The following is a 23034-nucleotide window of genomic DNA, read 5'->3' as shown; positions in this document are numbered from 1 at the left end:
GTTTTGCAATGAGACAAACTATTTAATGAAATACTAAGTTTCAATTCTTTTCTAGCTAATTTTTAGAAAAGTTGTAATATTAATTTGATGGAAAATTTTTAATATTAATATTGTAAGGGCTTTTTAGTTATTAAATAAAAAATAATGATAATCTTGTAAATAATCAAATATGTTTTATTGATTTTTTTGAAGAAGATCTTAAGTATTAGCTCGTGTACAAAGTTTAATATATAAATAGTAATTTTTTAAATTATAATGAATAATTATAATATAAATCAAACTACAAGATATTAAGGATAATTATTTTTTTAAAATATCAACTTAATATCTAATATATAGTTGTTAGACGAAGCTCCAAGTTTGACTCTATCCACAGCTTGTATCCCGAGTTTGCCAATCAATTTAGGTTTTTTTAAAACAATATTTTTCAGATAAAATTAAGAAGTGAAAAACTGAAATGACATTGATTTTTATAAAAATTATAAAAATATTCTTTAAACTTAACCCGAACAAGTCTCCCTCCTGCAAGTTTGACTTAATTAATTAAATAGCAGGTTAATGTATTAGGTAATTCAAATTTTACCAGGCCAACATCCACTACTCTAGTTCAAAAGAAAACTTGACCCAGAGCTAGCCTCCCTTCAAATTTTAAACACTCGACTTTATAATTTGCACATCGATATATTTCCTTCGCGCAAAATATGAGCAAATATGTATTAGGCACCTGCAAATTTCTCCCTTCAAATTCCGCTTTTAAATATACCTTTATTTTCCTTTTTTTGATGTTTTGCATTCACAACTAGGCCCCCATAAGTCAACAAAAAAAAAAAGGCTTTTGGCCTGGCTACATGTACAATAGAAGCTTGAGGCTTGATTATCCATTTTTAGCTATTTTATTTACCAATTTTTATTCTTAAAAATAATAATATATATATATATATATATATATATATATTTTGTCTAAAAAGACTTATTTTCAATGACTAATGATAAGTAGAAATACTCTACGACATCCACATTGATAAAAACAAATATTTTATAACTTATATCTGTTGAGAATTATATGACATCATGCATTAATTGGGTTCCATTGGGAATTTCAGTCTCTTTATAAACTAGTTATTTTCCGTGACAATCCTCGAGTACATATGATAATTATAATTCTATGTCTTATTTCATCCTAGATTGCTATTTTGGATCGCGCCTCAGCACAGGACATATACACTAGAGATTTCTATTGTTGATCTTGTCAAAATCTTAGTACTTATGAACACTTTTGATTATGTAATCAGAAACAATACAGTACTGCATGCTACAAGAAATCTCTCTCTCTCTCTCTCTCTCTCTCTCTCTCTCTATATATATATATATATATATATATATATATATATATATATATATATATATAGCAATTAATTTAATTTAATCGATGAGATGGTATTGTCTAGGGTCTTTGACACTAATCTTCCAATGACCATCCGGCAAGTTTGCATTCTTAGCTTTGCCTCTCCATTTCTTTATCCTTGCATCCATGTGCTTCGTGAGTCCACAATATTGCTGCAATTTCTTTGGCATGGCGTCATAAACCTTCCACCACCTCTTGTGAGCCGAGTCACTAGCAAAAATATGGCGATTCGCCATGTCCCAATTACAATCATAATCTTTATAGCATGCCCATGGCTTTAGTCCCAGGAAATGGATTGTGTAGGTGCCCTTCTCCATTTCATGATTTGGATTGTCTTGTCTCTTGCAAATCTTGAGATAATTCAGTTTTCCAGGCAACCGATGCCACCATGTAAAGACCTCGTTAAGAAAACCTTGATCACCCCCATTGTATGACATCAACCTCCTACTCTTTGACATCATGTCTTCGAACAAGCACGTTGATGGCTCAATCACCATAATCCCCGAGTTGAATAACACCTTGTCATTTGGAGCTGCTGACAATTGCGGGTAAGCAAAGAATTTGTCGATGTTTTTGAGGATTATAAGATCAGCATCTATGAAAATGACTTTGTCATAATCTGTGAGTTGCCAGAGTCTGAGTTTGCTATAGTTCCATTCATTGTAAGAGTTTTTCCGAGCAAAGGGGCTCCGGATAGGCTGTATTTGCTTTGTCTTCCATCCGGCATCTCTGAGACCCTGTAGAGACTTCTGACTTAACGATGAGTCGTGGAGGAGGACTAGGTCGATAGTAGAGTTGTTCTGTATTATACTTTGAGCCAGTGCAATTGCTCCACAGACATAAGCTTCGGAGGAATGGAGGACTGTTGCATAGGCAACCCTTTGATTATGATACAATTTGTGGTCATTGAGTTTTCTTGTTGTTGAATATTCTGCCGTTTTATATCTCTGAATTTCCATGTTACCTGCATTTAACCCAAAAAAATAAATCAAATTATATGTATATATTCACAGCTCAGATTTTCTTATTAGAACAAGTTACCGAATATACAATTACTAAACTATATTTGCTTGCATGGAGATATAGAATTTATATATAAATTAAGAGTTAAATTCATGTTAATTACTTTCTTTAAGTAAACATTTGGACTTTTGGGAACAACATCAAGTGATGTAATAAATTAGATAGATTAACTGATACACAAGAGGTACATTAATTATTATACATGTCGTCATCGATAAGATTATTATTAGGTGGTTTAATAAATAAAATAATTAAAAAAATAAACTAAGACTGCCTGCTGTTAGTTTAATGGACCCAATCTCTTCTCAAATACGTAAGTGACAGCTTAAAATATCATTTTCCAATTTCTTAATACGATATTGGCCATGAAAGGGTCACGGATTTTTGGCTGCTTGACACCACACCAATATCCAATTTTCTAATGCATGAACTCACCATAAGGTTGTTGCCTATCTGTATCCTTTAATTAATTTAATTAGAGGTTACCAAACTAATCACTGTGTTTTATATAGTTTAATTGAGCTAATGGCAATAAAAACACAGCTTAACTTTCTTGCCATGCTTGAAGAGATTTATTTTGATGAGATAATGGTTAAAAGAGAGAGAGAGATATTCATTAATTACTTGTGTATAATTAATTATTTTGGTTTTATATCATTTATTAAAAATGAAATGCATAAATTATAGTGTTGACTAAAAGCCAACAACCCAATTAATAATTTCTGTTTATTTTAATTCATTTGCAGATTGATAAAAATATTATTCTATGTGAATTTAGTAAATTTTGATTTTATACTCTTGTAGAAGAGAATATTGCTGTGCTACTTCACCAATTTATCAAGAGGGACTTAATTTCTCTAGTTTTTTTTATATATAATATTAATTATTGCTAATTGAGAAAATTAATATTGGAAATTGACATTTTCATGAACACGGAGGAAAATTATATGTATAATTTGGTGGGTGAGGATATGTATTAGTAATCTCTTTATTTTATATTTTCTTGATGTCATCAACGTATAATTTTCTCCTAACACAAATAAAATAGAATAAAATCATGTCAATGAACAAAAACATACCTGTCTGATCTCTATGAAGAGGAGCAATCTGGCATGACCCAACAGGCATTTGCACCTTCTGTCTGAGTCGCCTCAACTCGGGCTTGTACACCCAATACTCACCTAAATGAGTCATCAAATCATCACACCTAAATATCTCTTGCATGGGTCCACAAGACCCTATGAAAATAACAGACACCGTCCGATCATCGCCACCCTCGGTCAATCCATTGGCCACCACAAGGTTAGCCACCACCAAGTTCACTTGCAACCTAAACACATCCCTAATCCCTTGCTTTTCTATTCCACTACCACAAGGAACCCTAGCCACAATAACGTCTAGGTCACGGTAATCCTCTAGCCTAGGCATTGGGACCTCCGGGCATGATGGCTCGTGCCACCTCGCGTCTTCATCAATCCACTCCGGGAAAAATTTCTCCCATTTTAACTCCTTGGATACAGGCCTGAAATCCACGTTAACAGTCTCGACTTCTCCATGCATATGATCATATGCATGTTTGACATTATCATCAACATTGACAAAACCAATCTTGATTCTTTGGCTAAAGATTTTCCTCTCAATAAGATCATCGAACCATGATTTCTGGGTGTTGATAATCGACAAAGGTTTTTTATGGTGATGGGGTACTGTTTGACGTCGGTGATCATCAAACTCATGGTCTGGTTTTGGCTGGAAAGAGAAGACTAGGAACGTCAGGGATACAGAGAGGAGTAAGAGAGAAGAAATGAAGAGTTTTTGACATGAATGCTTAGAGGAGGCCATTTTGATTGACCTAATCACATATAATGTTTGTGTTATATAGTCAAGGCTTTGAAGAATATTATTATATTCATCTCCAAATCAAATGAGTTTGGTGAGAAAGAGTGCATGGTTTCACGTTTCTGTTGTAAATACTGTCTTCGTCTTAGAAAATTAATGTAAATATTACAGTACTTGCTCCTATTAATTACGATGCCTTGGAAATAGCTTGGATACGTGTGTATGTGTTTTGATGTTGCTTTGTTAACGCTTGATTTTGATATGGGAGGAGTAAAAGTCTTTCTTCAAATTTGTTGAAATTGGTCTTGTTCTTTAATTTATTGCAATAAATTATATAGATATGTAGTTGTTTGGTTGGCTGGTCATACTCTCATATATAATTGTTAGATTCAGCTTGGTTATTGGATATGGTTAAGTTAACTTGACCTATATTTTTATTTAGAATTGTATTATTATTTTAAAAAAGACACATGGATATTTATCATCTTATATCTAAAATGGGTTTGGTCAGGTTAATGTCAAAATCAATTTAAATTAAACTGGTTTTATAAGTTAATTGATGACCGAGTCATGCTAATAAAAAAAATAATGTATAAAATTACTTTTGACATGTTAATTATGATTTAATAAATCACTTCATGAATAAAGATTTTATAAATGCATATCTCTTGCTTAACTTATAATTATATATATAAAAAATATATAGCATGTTAATGTGAAAATTAATTATATCAAAACTAAATTTAAAAGCAAAACGAGTGATGCATGCTTCCTTGAAATCTCTATAATAAATCTCGTAAAAACTTATTATCAAAAAACAAATCTAACAAAAAACATGATATCTATAGATATATTTACATGATCATACAAATTTCTTCAATGATATCTATTATGATATTTAAAAAAAATAAAATGAAAGCTCATGTTTTTTTTTAAGCAAAGAAAAAAATAAATAAAAATTAACTTTTTAAAAAATATTTTTAAAACATAAAAACAAACAAGTTCTAAGAATTACATATTATTATAATCTAGTTTTTAATCTCTGTATTAGTAATTGTATTAGTAATTCGTTTTAGCACAATCTAACTTTCCTTCATTAATAATACTACTCCTTTTTTAATTAAAAAAATGGAAAAAAAAATCACTAAAATTGTTGTGTTTCATATCATGAGTTCTCTATTTTTGTTATGTATATATAGTTCACTTTTGATCAAAATGGTGAAAAAAGAGAAGCTTGGTTTCATACCTTTGAACTAACCAAAGGATATACATAACACTTAATTAGAACATTAAGGGACTTAGAAATCTCTAATTATGAGTGTTTAAGAATCATGAAATTGGAGAATAAACCTCGATTTGTCATGTTATAATTACTCATTGTTTGCAGTTTATCAGTTCATTAATTAATTAAAGGAAGTTCTATTCATTATCGATATTACATTGCAATTTCATAACACTAATAATTGTTATCAGCGCCATGGAAGAGCACACTGAATCAAGTCCTGGGTCTGGTCCAAGGCAGTAGTCATACTAACCATCGCAAGTACTTCTCGCTTTCATTACTGTAGACATTAATGGTATTCAAAAACCAGTTTCTGCTTCTCTACTGTGTGGAAACAATGTCCTTTTAGTAGACATTATTGGTGGTATTCAAAAGCCGTACAGGTTATACAACTATATACGGCTCTTATAAGCTAATTGTTCGACTTAGAAAAAATTAAGAACTATATATGTGCAGTACATTTAATTTTTTTTTTTTTAAAGATCACTAATTAAAGCTAATGTCATGTTTCCTAGCGTATGGTGCCGGTAAAGGATTTGGGTTTTGGAGTTATTTGGTAGGTAGATAAACATAACATGAGTTTATCTTCTTAATGATGTTGTTTAATTTTTTAATAAAAAAATAATTCCTTAATTTTGATCTTATTATGATTCAAACCCGTTAGGTGATATAAGTTTGATGAATACATACTAAAATCGGTTCAAATTGTTATCCAATTTGTATTAAACTCTAAATCAATTGCAAGTTTGCTAGATTAATTTATTATATATATATATTTGATGCACATATTGTATTCAAAGAAATTCCAATAATAGCTAGAAATTAAGTAAGGAACCTATAAAAAAAAATGATGAATTACATGTTACCTATGACTAAGAGAAGATTGTCATGATCATGCATAGTTTGGTTTCATGGCAATTTAATAATTAATCCTCATCAATTTTCTTTGAATTATTCCATCAGTTGAGTGTGTGTTTTTATATATTAATTCAGCTGCAATGCCATGGTGTCTTCATTGACCCGTTACTTGTGGATATTCCTTTTCTTTTCTTTTTTCTACGGCCGCCATGGTTTGGTTATTCGAGCTAGGGGGTGGTTCATAAAATTACTCATCATACCTGAACTTGAGACTTTAAGAGTTATCCAAGAACAAATCAAAGCAAAAAATCGTGATGTAATTTTTTTTTGTTCTTCTTGAGAATGATATTATTATATATTATCTTTTTAATAATGTTTTAAAAACCATCATTTAGTTAGTACAATCGTTTGACATTGTAAATGGTGTAGGCGTGGAAGTCTGAAATTGGTCCTCTCTCTATCTTACCTTTTCAAATCAAGAAGGGGGAGGGTCAATTTCTTGATAATGAAGGTGTTTGATCATTGGATTTAATTTCTCCCTGAAAAGTTACAAATTAATCACATTGCTATAAAACTATAATAATTTTGAAAGGAATAATGTTTTTTTTTGTTGTTTGTTTTGATATTATTGTTTATGTTTTTTTTAAGTACAATAGGTAGATGTAATTAAGCGAATAGCTAGGCTAATTATATACTTAAAATAAAAATTATGTTTTTCAATTTTTTTTTTATTCAAGAAAACCCTACCCCCACAAAGCATATTTTATGAATCTAGGTGAACAAATAAAACCCTAATTATTTTAGATTTTTATAAAAAATGCATGTCCTAATTCAAACTCGAAACCTGCATTTTATACAAATCTCAAATTCTTTACTATCACATTATTTTTTAAAAAAATATTCTTTAACTTATATTCATTGGATCATATTAAACATCGAAATCAAGGTTTAAAATACTTTTTTTCTTATGATTGATTCAAAATATATAACTTGTTCAATCAATCAATAATCAATAAATTTTATCCTTACGTCCTGAATCAACCCCACAAGAGCCACCCCAACATCCTTGTTAAAGAATAACAATTAATTAGTGCGCCTTAATGATGACAAATTGAAGAGATTTATGTATGATTAATTGGAAACAGTACAGAGAATTGGGTCTGAATCATGATTGAACAATTAAATTCCATTTTCTCATATAAATTGTGATCTCTGAATCCTTGATTCAGCTTCGAAGATGGAGGTTAAAAAAAATATATAACTATGGAGGAAATTACTTATTTTATTTCCAGGAAAAGTGATGATGAGGTAATTATATATTTATATTGACGAAGATATATATATATCAAGAAATATTATTGGTGATGCATCTCTATCAAGTGAAAGAAAGACTACAAATTATGAATGATCAATTGGAAGCCATATCTCTAAAGATGACACCATTTTTTAGTGCTGGATTGTTAGAGATCAGACAAGTGATGGGAAGGTTGACATACACAAATATAAGCATATATCATCAAGAAATTAACAGTTCAACACCAGGTGTGCATGTGTGTTCGGGAAGGTTGACATACACAAATATACATATATCATCAAGAAATTAACAGTTCAACACCAGGTGTGTGTGTGTTCATGCTCTGTTATTAGCCAAGGAAATCATTACTCAATATATATGTAAATGGATGGGTGCGATTTTGACAAGAACTCATCACTGGTCTTTCAGGAAAAAAAAAACAGAAACTTGTAATATATCGATATATATTTGCCTCTGTAATCAGAAGCAAAGGCTTACGTTTGAAACCACATGGGTGCTAAATCAGTCTTTCATTTTATGAATATGCGTGGGCCTATGGAATAAGGGTCTAGTTGAAGATTGTTTATGCTGGTGGGTCGGTGACTTATAGTAGGGGTAACCCTTGGGGGGAAAAAACCCTAAATTTAGAAGATAGTACGTATAACAAGTATTAGATCCAAAGGTGTTTAATTATAACTCGAAATCATCTTTATATCTAATTAAGTCGTTTTTATTTATGTAAGAAATGCACGTAATTATGACACCGAGCTACGGACAGCTCGTATTGGATTTTATGGTGTCTGTCCACAGTGGTTGAGTTGTCAATTTCTCTCATGGAAACGAAAATGTAGTGCTAATTAATAAACAAATTAGGCCACCATGAAATTAATTAATTTAGAGAATCTCAACATTCTAATTATGTTGAAGGCCAATAATATAATATCTCTGATGATATAGTCAACAATTGATTGATTAATTAGGATCCCAAGTTGGTGCTTCGAAAACTATATGTAACTACAAAATTGAAGCAAATTTAATGTATCCAGGTTTTGATGTGTTCATGGATTTGGACAGAACAGGTTGGATAACTACAATATTCTATGCTCAAATCAAATATTCATGGCATTGCTTAGAAAATTCCTTGTTCCATTTTTAAAGAATATTGAACTCTCTGGTCCAGACAACAACTGTTCTCTTGCTTTGTCCCCATTTGCTCCTACAGTGCCAATCAGTCTGTGTCCAGCATGAGAAATTGATTCCTAGGAGCCAATCTTGAACTTAAGTGATTCCATTGGTGTTCATGTTGCAGTTCTGTTAATGGTCTGACTTTTCTGTTACTTCTTTATTGATAACAAGTCACAATATTTTGATTTATGTTTTGTTTGGTAATACGGTTCAATTCATTTTTTTTAATGTTTTTCAAATTAATTTCTTCCTTGAAAAGACATTAAATCAATGTTTTGTTATGTATTTTTTTGATAATTTTAAAGTATTATATCAAAAGTTTTAAAAAATTTCTAGAAAAATAAACATTATTTTAATATATTTTTAATTAAAAAACACATACACAGAAAACATCATGCATAACTTAGCTTTGAATCATAATAAATTTTACCATAATATTTCACTAATTTGTATAAAAAAAGAAGTGGAGGGAATTTATTACAATTTCATACGAAAATCTCGTTTTATTATGGATTGAGTCTTATTTTTACTCCTTATATCACAACATTTACACTTTTTATGTAAATTAAACAAAATCTTTTACCTACTACTAATAATAGATGGGGTGACATTGTCTAGCATCGACTATATTTGAAATTAAATTAATAAAATCAAAATATTTGATGCCCAAGTTACCATGGTTAATTACTACATTACCATGGTTAATTACTACATTAGGAATTAAAGGTTTCCTGTCTTTCTAATAAGTAAAGTTTCCAATTGATTTTTTGATGACAAGAAATACGTTGTCTTTGCCCCCATAAGTTACATTAAAACTCCAATATGCTAATCCATGTAGTGTTCTGATTGAAATCATAGTTATTAAGTTTGGCTTGTGTCGGTGGGTTGATTTATAAAACATAGATTTGGAGTCTGATTTGTTCGGGTTTCTAATTGAACCAGCATTGACTCGGTTAAACTTAGTTGACATAATTAGTTTTTTAAGGATTTAATTAACCTAGTTAAAACTAATTCAAACTTGATTGAAAAAAACAAATTTGTTGTTAGATCAGTTTTTAAGTCGGGTTTGACAACTATGATTGAAATTCAACTTGTCTCGGTTCAATACTCACCTTCGGGCAACTAAGCCGAAAAAGTACAGACCCTTAGCTCGACATGCCAAAACCAGTGGAGGGCTGTTGTGGTATCCAAAAGGATCAACAGATACCTCACTAATTATCAAAAACACGAAAGAAAATAAGAACTCTAATCTGTTTCTTTTCCTTCAACAAGCAGCAAGGCAGGAACAACTTTCCAAAAAGTTATGACTTCTCCTAAGACTTTATCCTGATACACCTACTACACCTGGAATCTACATCTATGTTCTGTTTTTTCTCCTTGTGTGCTGCACAAGTACCTTAGTGCATAATAGTGGAGCATTCCTTTATGCTGCTAGTCTTTTAGAAACTTTTATAGTGCAGTGTAAAGGCTTCCCTATCGGCTGATCTCTTGGAATAGAGTCTTTTTTTTAATTCCTAAGGTCACATAAGTAAGATACACTACAGGTTTATCTCTAATTTTGGCTCAGATTATACCTATACAGGTAGGCTGAACCCAAGTTCTTATACGAATAATTTTCAGAGAGAGAGGCCAGCTTAAATATGGTTCAATGCTAATCCTTACAGCATGCTTTTCAATTACTTGTAAGCACTGTTAGCTCCATTGTTTTGTTTTAACTAATTTACCAGCTTTGATTCAGAATGGCAAATTTGGTGCTCAATGGCATGGCTGCTGAATCAGAAACTTGCATGGCTTTGGGTTTATTAGATGAATCCAGTAGAGGGGCTTCAGGAACTCCACAGGTATTGCTGCTTATTGCATCTGTTTTAGAGAGATCCATTCAAAAGAACGAAGAGCTGTTAAACACAGCTAGAAAAGATGTTATTACAATCTTCCATGGAACAAGATCACCCACCTTGAGCATTAAGCAGTATATCGAACGCATATTCAAGTACTCAGGATGCAGCAGTTCTTGCCTTGTTGTTGCTTACATATACATCAACAAGTTCCTTCAACTAACGGATGGCCATCTTACTTCCCTAAACGCACACCGTCTTCTGATTACAAGCATCATGGTAGCTGCAAAATTTTTGGATGATGAGTAAGTACTTGCATGATTAAAACCAAGAATTCTTTAATATTTATTTACCCTGTTCGCTTCCCTAAGTGCTTGTTTTGCTGTAGATTTAGAAATGCTTAACTTATCCTTCAGGGTCATGTCATTAGGCAGTCAATAGGTGGATTTCATTATTTCTTATCCTCTTATTTCGTGAAATATCACACAATAAATGATTAGAAAGGAAAAAACAATTAAAGTCCTAAATAAACTAGACAATCCAAAAATAAAAAGAGAAAAACCCGAATTGCACCTTCCAAGTCTAATTTAGAGGTCTTCCAAGCCCCGGCTATTTATAGATAGTCAACCCTCCTATAAAACTAGGTTTTTGGAACCTCTTAGTCAAATCTAAACACGATCCTGGTCGAATCAAAAGCTATGAGTTATTCATTAGCTCCACCATCACTCGACACGGCTCAAGTTTTTTTATGGGCTTAGCCCTGTACTATCGCTCCATAAATATTCTTTCAAGGCTATCTATGAAGTACAGTTATGGCAGATACGCAACATCAGAACAACTTGCATCAATACCATTATATCAATAAACCGATGGTTTATTGGTATAATGGTGTTCATGTCGAATCCCACGTTAAGGTAACAACAGAGCTGTGTATCACTGCTAATGATGATCCTTTAGTGCTATTGAAACTGGGTCTGAATCAATGGAGTGTATCCAGACTGCTGTCTTAAGTGTTTCAGCTGCTGACTTCTATATACATGGCATGCAAGACGTAGTTAGAAGGTTGAAAGAAGGTGTCTTGCAGAATTTGGTTCTATGAGACAGAGTGGTTTACAGTGTTTTAAACGCGTGCCTACAAGTTTTCTCTGGTTGCTAGTAAATAGTTCGTCTTTTGTGAACCTCAATGAAAGAATGAGTGGAGGTAGGGAAGTGGGAAGCAGGAGTGAAATTGATCGTCGTTAGAACAGGGAATACTGAACTATTCTGGTCGACAGTTGGATGGCCTCGCCAGCATGGCTTACTCATAAAGAGTCGAGTCGAGTCGATTTCATGAGTTAAGGAAGAAATGGTGGTGCGTCAAAAAGAAGAAATTTAAAACAGTCAATTAATTTTCCGGTAGCAAACTTCCTCTTATGAAAAGTAACACACTACTTGGAAATCATAAATCTTCAAGAGAGCATTGTAAAAGAGGAGAAAGGCATAGTTGTTAAACATGATCCGGCATAGCCGAGTTTGATTTGGAGACCTATTAACTCAGGATCTAGCTTGGGTCAGTTTTACTTTCGAACTTGGGTATTGACTCAATGAAACCTGTATGGCTTACCAAGTCAACCAACAATTTAATTAGCCCAACCAAACCTAGATGAGACCTAGCCCATCAACTTGGAATTTTTTTTAATGTGTCCAAAACAACATCATTTAATTTTTAACAATTTTTATTCAGAACATTGTTTTGAGATTAATCCAAATTGACCAATGACCTATACTCTCAATCGAGTCAAACCTGAGCTGGGCCTAACAACAATGGAGAAAGTGGCTATTCTTACTAATCAGTTTCAGTGGGTATAGCATGTGGAAATCGTCCACACAATATTTACATCCTATACAGCATTAGGCTTGCCATGAAACCTCTTTGTTCACTGATTCACTCAAACTTGCAGGTGTTACGACAATGCCTATTATGCCAGGATTGGAGGTGTAAGCACCGGAGAAATGAATAGAATGGAGATGAGATTCTTGTTCACTTTGGATTTCAGGCTCCAGGTTACAGCCGAAGCATTCATGAACTGCTGTTTGAAACTAGAAAATGAAAGTGGCAGTTACAAGGATGGACAGGCTGATCCAAGCCTGTGGGTTCAAAGGCCGGCAAAACAAAGATGAGGGGAAACATGCGTCCAGAATTGCAGGCTACAGGAACAAAACCATGGTGGAAGCACCCTTCCTTCTTCCAAGCAAGAAGAATTTGGCATGCAACCGAGTACATTATTACTGAAGTAAAGTAAAAGAATCCTAAATATGCAAATAGCAAAAACTCACTATCATCCTGACACATGGTGTCAAGGCAAGAAAAACCATCGACAGTGATCATATCAACAAAATATGTAGCAAAATTTTTATTATTGCACAAGCCCTGCACAACAACTGGTTTCATGTTACATCTGTTGCATTTTTTTCCAATCGAAACTGATAAAACCCTAATGGATGGCAAATGAGTTGGAAGGCGAATCAAAAGAACAGATTAGTTATATTGCAAATCCTCTACAGGCAAATGCGTGAGTTGCATCTCATTAATGGGTGAATCTTCATTCTTCAACCAGAAGAGTTCTTTCTCGCAGCATATACTCGGTAAGCTGCGAGCCCAACAATGGCCACCGCAGCTCCAACTGGAATGGTGAAACAAAATCATGAATATGGTAGATGATCAATGAGAAAGACATCATTTAACAGCAATAAATTGGTTTTTTCCCTACAAACATAGAGCGGTAGCAAGATGAAAGATGAAACAATCATCTAAAACAAGTAACAAGAGGAGATATTTTGTTCAAATGTTAGTCAGTAATTGAGTAAATTTCACTGTGGTCATCCTGAATTCGATTTAATATCAACATACCTGAAACAAACATGAGAGAGCGGTTGACAAGTCGATTATATTGCTTGCGACTTCTCCCTGCTTCAGTTTCAGGAATGCTCAAATGCGGGTGCTCAGCAGCAGTTACTATCCTACGGAACACATTATTGGTGTCGCCCATCTTTGAACTGATGGGGATAGGAGCCTCTATTCCCATATCTTGACTAACCTGCAAAATCAAATAATTGCAATTAAGGGCATTGTTCTACTTTCAGAATCAATAGTCCATCCAATTACTTTTGGATCCCAACAAGAACTGCTGAACAATCTTCAAAGAGAGGAGGGGGAATTACTGCCCAGCAGGCAAACAGGCAACTTGCAATTGATACTTACTAACATCCAACTGCAATTTATACTTATTCACAACCAACTATAATCTAACTGTGAAGAACAAGGCCTCCATAATCATAGATCATTATTAGCTAGTCATGTATTACCAGCCGAACTAGAGAAATCTCAAGACTTTCTGATAAAGCAAAGGGTTATGAACCAAAAGCACAAACAGAAAATTCATGACAAAAAATTGATAAAGTCAACTTCAACTTTTGTACATAATCTACAACCATGAAATAGAATCAGCAAAGAAGTAACTGCCCTGGTAGATTCCTGTATTGCCATTGGAAATGAGTTCAGATCATCTTTAGCTGCCACAATTAGGCATGGCACCTCATATCCAGTATCCTCACTATGGCTGGCAACATCCACAAGCAATTCTGTCGCTCTCTTCCATGAGGACTGATCAGAACTGCAATAACATTTGATACATTAAATGGACTGAATGTATTAATGAAATTGCAAAGCAACAAGTTCACATTACATTCTCAGCCATGGGAAACCTTTGGTTGAGGTTCCTAGCTATGTTGGAAGGGTAAATTCTCCTATGAGAAAGCCATGACGACATCAGCATATGATCTTTTTAAGACTTTTATTCACACACAAAATTAAATATATCCAATCAATAACCCATCAATAGCAAGCAAAGTAGGAAATTGAAGTTTTGAACAGACAAACTCACAGCAGGCTACCTCTCAAATTCACATACCATAAAATTAAAAAATGTAACCTTAAAAGAGGTGACTAAACTGAATTCATCAGACACCACTCTGCTTACCTGTCATAGACAAACACTGCTATGTCGCATGATGCCAAAGACTCCTTATTTGACAAGAGTTTCTTAACTCCATCATCAGGAATCTCTCTCAACACAAGGGTTTTCTTTATTCCCTGCAAACACAGAGTTGGGGATTCAATTGGAGACAAAAGCGAGCCTTGGAGCAATTAGATAACGTAAAGAATCCAAAGTAAGAACCAAAACATATTCTGACTACTTCAATAACACTTACACCGGGTAGATCGACAACATTAACTGCGTAAATTTCTTCAGCAGTTGGAGCATAACTATCATAAAAAGGTCTGAATACAAAATTAACAAGCTAACATTAACCATGAAAAAAAAATTACCAGGAAGAATACAAACATAAATAAACATAATTTATATAAGTTTCTCTGAGATGGGTAGAGATGAACCTTCCAATAAAAGAATTCACTAACGCAGACTTTCCAGATTTTTTCGGTCCAAAGACAAAGCAATGGAAAACATTTCTGTCTGACTGTTTCTTCTTGCGATCTAAACGTCTTCTCCTTGTCAAGCGGACAGCAGCAGAAGGATCACCAGAATATCCGATGTAAATCAGATTCTCCACAGCTCTAGATGGATCTAGAAGAGTCATAAGGGCCCACTGGAATACGTATTTGTTAGTAAGTAAACACACTTGTCATGAAATTAACATTCCAAATATTCCAACAGGTACTTTTTGTCAAAAAAGTCAATGTTTGATTGATTAATGAATTCCAATGCTGATGTTTGTCACATATCCCATGCACTCTTGAACTTTTAAGAAAAGTCACAAAGCCCCCTGGAATGCATATTTGTCAGTAAGTAAACACACTTGTCATGAAATTAATATTCCAAATATTCAAACAGGTACCTTTTATTTTGTCAAAAAAGTCAATGTTAGATTGATTAACAAATTCCATTACTGATGTTTGTCACATATCCCATATACTCTAAACTTTTAAGACCTTAAATCATATCACTCAGGCATGATACATGCATGAAAAGAATTGTACATAAGGAAAGGAAAGACAGCCAACTTCACTCACACCCAACACACATCGCACCTACATGAGTGCACTCACTCATGCACTCAGAGGGAGAGTGAGAGATACCTCTGACAAAAAAGCATTAGCTGAAAGCCCACCCAATGCAGTTTTCTCTGCAGCATCTTTATATGGAGGTTCCTCCCACGGGCTGAAGTTGAAAAGCCAAGTGTTAATGCAACAAAAAAAATTCAAATCAACAGCAAAAAGTTGAAAACTCATATGAGAAGAAATTAGATAGTAGGGTTGGAGCTTGAGTTGATTAAAGATAGATCTAACATGCTGGTTTGCTCTTTAAGACAAATGACAGGAAAAAAAAAAAAGGTTGACAGTAGATGGTTGCAAATTATTAAGAGACACAACATGACAGCAATTTTACAAAAAAAATAAAAAAAATACAGTACCTTTCCGGTGCAGTGGAGAAAATATCTTCTAGTTCTGCAGGTCGCAAGTTGTTATCCTGGCAGTACATTTTCATTAGTGAGGTTTTGAGAATTCAGAATTACTTAGCAAGCTGACAGAGTACAACTTATAGTAGTGTAGATATAAGAGCTTAAAATATAACGAAGCTTAGTTAACTACACTTTTAAGAGCTTAATAATGAATAATGATAAAAGCACAGACTGAAACATACACCATCACTGTCAAACAGTTCATAGATATTTCTCAAGTACTCGACAGCTTCACTGGTGAGTTCTACACTCTGAAAAAATGACAACAAAAAATAAGTGGTTTAATACAAACAGTGGATACTAGAAAAAGAACCACAGAAAGACCATCAAATAAGTTCTTTTGAACCAGTATTACCTGATCAGGAGCTAGTTTGAATGTGGGAATTAATTCATCAGAAAGTTTGATATCATTGTTGTACCCAAATTTCCTAAGTACAGTCCATGTTGTCTCAAGGCGCCCTTTTTCTATGAATAATGCATGGAGAAAGAGGAATCCCGTCAGTGTAAGGCCACAGTCATTGACACCCATACCACTGACTCCTCCACCAGGCAACTTTTCTTCCACAACCCTCTTGACACCTATTATCTCAGAAGGTTGCAATGGAGCGTTGAAGCATTTGACCTGTTAAAGCTATTAGATCCTTCACAAACCCTAAGCACAAGACATTGTAACTTATAATATTTGAGCATTGAAAATACCAACTATGCCCAACCCATCCCCTTGCTAGACTTTAAGCTTTGGGCTTGCACTTCTCTCCTCACAAAGCACAAAAGAATATGCCAGTTAACCATGTTCTTAAGACATTGTAGCTTATAAGGCTAATGACAAGATAACAAAAAATCTTAAGACCATGAAGACTCGTTTGGGATATTACAAACTCAAGTTTGTGCAGCTAGAAATAAATGCCAAGCAATGGAATAATATATATATATATATAACAAGATTCAAAATCCAACTCCATGCCCACCAAAATTGCGAAAAAAGAAGAATAATATAATAACATGAATACAAACCTGAAATTCATTTAACTCGGCATCGCTAAGGGCACCATCCCTATCAAGATCACAAAGAATGAATATACGCTTCAAGGCCCTAACACACCTGGGCTTCAAAGTTTGTGATTCCTGATCAAATAATGGACCAGTTGGGTGAAGCACTGCTTTTTGTGCATAGTAGAAAACCTCAGGAATCTGTAGAAAAAGGAAACCAAAATCAGAAATTCAATTGTTAATTCCAAAACCCCAAGGTTACCAACAAAAACCGCATGCCAATGTAATCCATCTAACTGATTCAAGGATTAGAATAAAACAAAATAGATACTAGTCATCTTTGGTTTGAAACTCATGCATCATGGAAAAAAAGTGTTATCAATACAAGGAGAAAACTCCAAACAGTATTAGGAACTTCCCATTGAGGAATCATAACGAAGCTTGACATACAATGATTACAGGTGCCGGAAAAGACCTTCAAAGTGCAAACTGTGCATACTGTTAAAACAATGTTACACTGCAATGGTGAAACTAAATTACGGAAAAGGATTCAGAAAACAATATTGCACTGTAATGGTCAGATTAGATAACTCCAAAAGATTCACACCATAGCATCTATTAAAGTAATTCAGCAAACAGGATACCTGAATATGTTTGAATGCCGAACACTCGATACAAGTTTCGATCTCCCGGAACTGTTGCATTATTGGTGACATTACTTGCTCCAAGCTCACTTGCTGGTTCTCGTCTCTTAAATCCAACTTACAACCCACCACTATAACTGGTACCTTCACCTGTTCATCATCCACGTTACCATCAAAAGCATACGCTTTGCTCCACCAACAAACTAGAATGAAAGATATTCCTAAGAAAAACAGCTACAAGGTTCCAGTTGCTACAAATGACTTTTGATTGTAGATGAAAACTTGTCATAAAGATTTCTGCTTACAACACATGAATTAGTAGGATCTGGCTGGAAAAAAAAAGTCTATTGTTTGTCATTGGAAAGATCTCTTCACAAATTAAGGACAGGTCTTTACAGATTTACTGGCAATAAAATGACAGAAGAGACACACACACACATGAAAACAAAGAATAGAAACCTCTAATTGACGAAGCTCAGGAAGCCAAAAGGTACTCAAACGATCAAGAGTCTCTGGCCTGTCACATGCATATGTAAGAACAACTGCATCAGCTCGCTTCAATTCTTCAGCTACTTTACTGGCATCCTCCACTCTGAAACACACAGAACAAATGATCATTCCTTATTTACCTCACACTGTTACTTTAAACAAAAAGTGGCATTGCACCTCCTCCTCCCAACCAAGAAAAATGGAATGAATGTGGAACCTCATTTCCAACATTCATTGATCCTTCCCAAAAAGATCTCCTGGGGTTCATTCACAGGACATACCCAACCCAGTAAACATACAGCTCTTCCCATCTTGGAGGCCAACAAAATACGCTAAACTCAAATGAATGTTTCCTCTTTACCACACATAATAATCAACAACCGAAAACAAACTTACCCAAAAACAAAATATATTCCACAAAGCTTGATTTTTTTTTCTTTTTTTACACTTCAAGAGTTGATTTTAGCCTTCTGGATTTCAAAAACCATGAAAACCCACTAATCAGAGTACCTCAACTTCACCCCAAAAAATCCACCAGTCCAAACATAGTCCACAAATAGATTTTAAAAGGACATTCACAAAATCTCCACACTTTCTATAACAGCATTAAAAGATTCCCATTCTTTCCATTATCCCAAAGCCAAATACACCATAGCAAATTAACTAAGCCATAACCCTAAATTAATTATCAGCTAAAAATACAATCAAAACAATACAAATACTCAGCTATTTTTAGCAAATTAAACTAACTAATACGCATATTAAAATATATTTTTACATAGAGAGAGAGTAAAATACTTAGATGGGGTATCGATGATGGTGATTGGAACGCGGTCAGGGTAAAAATCATCAGGCATCCGTGTAGGTGGAAGAACCGGCGGAACACTCGACGGAAAAGTTTCGGAGATAGCAGTGACAATCAAACTAGACTTGCCGGTGCCTCGGTCTCCGGCCACAACGATTCTCACTCCACTTTTAACTCCTGGATTGGCCGCCGTCGCTGCTTTCGCCATCTAAACGACAAAAATACAACCAGTTCAATCAGAAACCAAACACCCAAAACCCTAACTAATCAAAACAGCAATGAGAATGGAAAAACGGTGAAAAAACCTGGATTTGGAGGGTAAATTAGGGATTTAAGTAATGAGAAAAATTGGAAGCTCAAAAAAGAAGAATCAGAGGTGGTTTATCAAAGGAAAATTGATCTACAGTGGCAAAAATGAAATTTGGTGGTTGTTGGAGTGGCAAAAGTGTAAATATCTGTTTTATCAAGGGTGAAAATGCGTGAAAAAAAGGAGAAAAAGCACATTGTTGACGTTATTTTTAAATTTTTTTTAACTTTAAATATATCAAAATAATATTTTTATTTTTAAATTTTTTTAACATATCAAAATAATTTAAAAATACTAAAAAAATATTAATTTAAAATAAAAAATATATTTTTTAAAAAAAAAATTTTGAAAAAAAAAAGAAGTATTAAGTGAAAAGCAGTTGATTAGAGTGGTCAAGCTGGTAAATAGAGTGGAGAAGTGAGGGTGGAGATGTTTAAGATAAATACCTTGTGCTTTTGTTTCATGGATAAGGTAGAGGGGATACCACCAGAGGAAGAGTCCGTTTGGCAACGCGTTAGCGTTTGTGTTTTTTCAAAAACGCATTAAATGATCGTTTGGTTACAGATGGTTTAAAAATCAACAAACATGGGTCCCACCACTTATATGCAGCAGGACCACGATTTATTGGAAGCAGTAAAATACTGCTTTTTTACAAGTTTCAACCTGTGGTTGAACTTTCTAGAGATCTTGATAACCAAAACACACACGGTTCTCGTTCAGTTCTCATTTCCTCTTCTCCTTCCCATTCTTGTTCTTTCATTTGCATTCATTTCCCTTCCCATCAACCGTAATTGCGCACAACAACTCCACAGTAAACCATTACTGCTGCATAACCCAAAACATTAAACTGATGGCTCCGTCTCTTTCTGCACATTCAATTGTCATTCATTTCTCTTTAACAAAAGGAAATGAAGAAGAACAACAACCCTTTGCAACAACCCCGAAACATATATATAGATCGAGCTTGATTCAAGCACCAGAGCTCAAATTTACAACGGGTTAGTTCACTGGTCTGTTCTTATAGAAAATTTAAGTTAATTGTTGTTTATTTTAGTGAAGATCTGTTTATCCCCTTTTATTTAATCACTTGTTGTTTACTCTCGATAGTTATATATGCTAATTTTTCCTTCGTTTCTGAAGCATCAACACAAAAAGAAGACGACGAGCAACCTATCTTCCTGCCTTCAACAACCTCACCACATATATCAACATCTTGCTTCATTCAAACACCTCAGCTGCAATTTCCAACGGGTACTGTGCTTACTTCACTAGTCCTCTTATTAATTTTAAGTTTTTTTTTGTTCATTGCAGTAAAATTGACCTGTTTATGCCCTTTTTAATTCAATAGTATTTTACTCTCGTCAACCATTGGTGCTAATTTTTCATTTTCTTTATTCCCTCCATGTATATGCAGTTATTTGTGTGTTTGCTGTGTGCTGCTGATTGTTACCAACGAAACGTAATTAGGGCACAATTAATTTCAGTTGCTAAAGTAGAACATCCCCTGCTTTCTATGTTAAAATCGTATTAGTTGTGGCATTCTGCAGATTGCTAACAAGTTAATAAATGTACATTCAAATATATATAACATCCTCTACTTGCTATGTTAAACTGGTATTGTGTGCTGCTGATTGCCAACAACTACAAACATAGTAACTTAAACAAATAATTTCAGTTGCTAATTACAACATCCCCTGCTAATTGATGACAAACAGTTATAGGTTTATGCCACAGTGGGTAGGTTTTTATGTTCTTTATTTATGTTTTCATTCCTTGACAACATTCAACCTTTTGTTATTCTTTGGTTGACCTTTTGCTGCACATGTAATTTCCTGTTCTGTTACTATTGTATTATGGCCTTATCAGCATTCAATCTCTTCTTCATTTGGTTAATTGTTTGTTTAATTTTTCATTGCATTATTAACCATAAGCAATGGATGGGTCTGACACACATGATAAAGCTTCTTGGAGCAAGGCAATGTTGCATACGTTTTGCAACATTTGCATTACAGCTATTGAGAGAGGCATGAGACCAAACACACATTTTGACAAAGCTGGCTGGAAATTTGTCGTACAGTCATTCAAAGATCAAACAGGCCTTTCCTTATCAAAATCTCAGCTTAAAAACAAATGGGATGGGATTAAAAAGGACTGGAGGGTATGGAAAAAATTAATAACTGAAACTGGAGTTGGTTGGTCTACTGAACTTGGGACCATCTCAGCAACTGATGAATGGTGGCAATCAAAAATTCAGGTTAGTTTGCTGATTTGCAATAGCCTCATAATTTATTTTGTCATGTTGTATTATTTATTCATCTACTATCATTCCTAATTACATCTAGCTGTCATTGCACAGGAAATGAGAGGAGCAAAGAAGTTTAGGCATGTCGGCATAGAGCCCTCGTTGTGTGCCAAGTACGATATCATGTTTACTAACATAGTGGCCACGGGACAATATGCTTGGACTCCCTCACAAGGACTCTTATCAGATGAAGATAATGTGACTGCTGGAATGAGGAATACAACCAATGAGGATACTAATATGGAAGAAGGAAGTGGCGACTCTGAAGAGGATGCAATCCCTGATTTCACACGTGATGTTAGCAATATGGTTGGTGGAAGCAATGTCGCACACAGTTGCAGCAACCCCAGCAGTTCAAAGAGAAAGGGTGCACATCAGACTACACCTCAATCGCGAAAAAAGAAAAGGGGAACTGGAATGGGAGCAGTACTAGTTGCACGTATGGATAAACTTGTTGAGACTGTCTCCATGCCTAGAGGGATCACAGCTCCTTGTAGAGATAAAAAAGGTTGTAGCATTGAAGAGGTAATGGAAGAACTGCACTCTATTGATGGAGTTACCTTTGGTAGTGCATTGCATACCTTTGCAACTAAATTCTTCTGTGCGAGGAGCAAGAGGGAGATGTGGGCTGCAATGGGTTGTATTGATAGAAAAGTATCATGGCTGAAAATAATGTTTGACCAACACAGACAAACTTAGATGGACAAGGTCAGTTTTTAGCTTTTTACCCTATTCATGTCTTTGCATTTATGTTGAATTCTGTAGACAAGTAAAATATTTATTTGTCTGAAATATTTTCCACTGGTTTTGCAGACTTCCTATGCTGCAATTGTTGCTGGAATTAGAAGGAGTTGCCCATGTTTTGGTGTATTTCCGTAGCTAAGTTTTTGGAACACCACTACCATGTATGTTTTGCTATATATGTATTACTGAATAGTGTTGTTGGGTTGGAATTTCATGGATGTTAATTTCTGAATTGTAGACCTTAAATATGTGGATGCTTAACTTTGAATGTTACCTTAAATATATGGATGCTTAACTTTGAATGTTATGTTTAGCTTGTTAAAGTACTCCTTTTCAGTTTGGTTACTTGAAGTTGAATGGTTGGTGATAATAATTTATGAAACCGAGACTACAGCTTGTTGGTATTATATTTTGAATGTTTGGTTAGCTGCTCTTGAATGGAAGGTTGAAGTTGCTGATTTTGAAATTTTCAGTTGGTGTATGCCACATTTGAATGTTTGGTAACTTGCTCT

At 34.2% G+C, this 23034-nt stretch overlaps 3 protein-coding genes and 1 pseudogene across 3 annotated transcripts; 2 read left to right on the top strand and 2 right to left on the bottom strand.

The window, feature by feature from the left end:
* Positions 1 to 1257: 1257 nt before the first annotated feature.
* On the bottom strand, positions 1258 to 4302 carry LOC133693943 (putative UDP-glucuronate:xylan alpha-glucuronosyltransferase 5). The gene is made up of 2 exons (XM_062115329.1): positions 3508 to 4302; positions 1258 to 2369 (listed from the first exon to the last, which is right to left on the bottom strand). Exons 1-2 carry the CDS (start codon positions 4268 to 4270, stop codon positions 1423 to 1425), a joined length of 1710 nt encoding a protein of 569 aa, XP_061971313.1. The 5' UTR covers positions 4271 to 4302; the 3' UTR covers positions 1258 to 1422.
* A 5776-nt stretch (positions 4303 to 10078) lies between these two features.
* LOC133694661 (cyclin-P3-1-like) lies at positions 10079 to 13156 on the top strand (annotated as a pseudogene).
* On the bottom strand, positions 13089 to 19623 carry LOC133694660 (mitochondrial Rho GTPase 1-like). The gene is made up of 15 exons (XM_062116287.1): positions 19475 to 19623; positions 19163 to 19377; positions 18335 to 18467; positions 17876 to 18025; positions 17256 to 17432; positions 16597 to 16863; positions 16424 to 16492; positions 16194 to 16249; positions 15859 to 15940; positions 15157 to 15368; positions 14973 to 15042; positions 14741 to 14853; positions 14224 to 14374; positions 13612 to 13798; positions 13089 to 13384 (listed from the first exon to the last, which is right to left on the bottom strand). The coding sequence occupies exons 2-15, from the start codon at positions 19375 to 19377 to the stop codon at positions 13311 to 13313; spliced, it is 1956 nt and encodes a 651-aa protein (XP_061972271.1). The 5' UTR covers positions 19475 to 19623; the 3' UTR covers positions 13089 to 13310.
* A 1786-nt stretch (positions 19624 to 21409) lies between these two features.
* Positions 21410 to 22477, top strand: LOC133694884 (L10-interacting MYB domain-containing protein-like). Its single transcript, XM_062116579.1, has 2 exons — positions 21410 to 21730; positions 21833 to 22477. Exons 1-2 carry the CDS (start codon positions 21410 to 21412, stop codon positions 22475 to 22477), a joined length of 966 nt encoding a protein of 321 aa, XP_061972563.1.
* Positions 22478 to 23034: the final 557 nt, after the last annotated feature.

The sequence above is a fragment of the Populus nigra genome, chromosome 5, assembly GCF_951802175.1.
Source record: "Populus nigra chromosome 5, ddPopNigr1.1, whole genome shotgun sequence".
NCBI lineage: Eukaryota > Viridiplantae > Streptophyta > Magnoliopsida > Malpighiales > Salicaceae > Populus > Populus nigra.
This window is presented reverse-complemented; position numbering and strand designations above follow the sequence as displayed.

Coding starts and splice junctions, on each gene's coding strand:
- LOC133694884 (XM_062116579.1), top strand. CDS start 21,410: ATGGATGGGTCTGACACACATGATAAAGCTTCTTGGAGCAAGGCAATG. Junction 21,731..21,832: donor GGTGGCAATCAAAAATTCAG/GTTAGTTTGCTG, acceptor GTCATTGCACAG/GAAATGAGAGGAGCAAAGAA.
- LOC133694660 (XM_062116287.1), bottom strand. CDS start 19,377: ATGGCGAAAGCAGCGACGGCGGCCAATCCAGGAGTTAAAAGTGGAGTG. Junction 18,468..19,162: donor ATCATCGATACCCCATCTAA/GTATTTTACTCT, acceptor TGTGTGTTTCAG/AGTGGAGGATGCCAGTAAAG. Junction 17,433..17,875: donor CGGCATTCAAACATATTCAG/GTATCCTGTTTG, acceptor CTTTTTCTACAG/ATTCCTGAGGTTTTCTACTA.
- LOC133693943 (XM_062115329.1), bottom strand. CDS start 4,270: ATGGCCTCCTCTAAGCATTCATGTCAAAAACTCTTCATTTCTTCTCTC. Junction 2,370..3,507: donor TCTTCATAGAGATCAGACAG/GTATGTTTTTGT, acceptor GGTTAAATGCAG/GTAACATGGAAATTCAGAGA.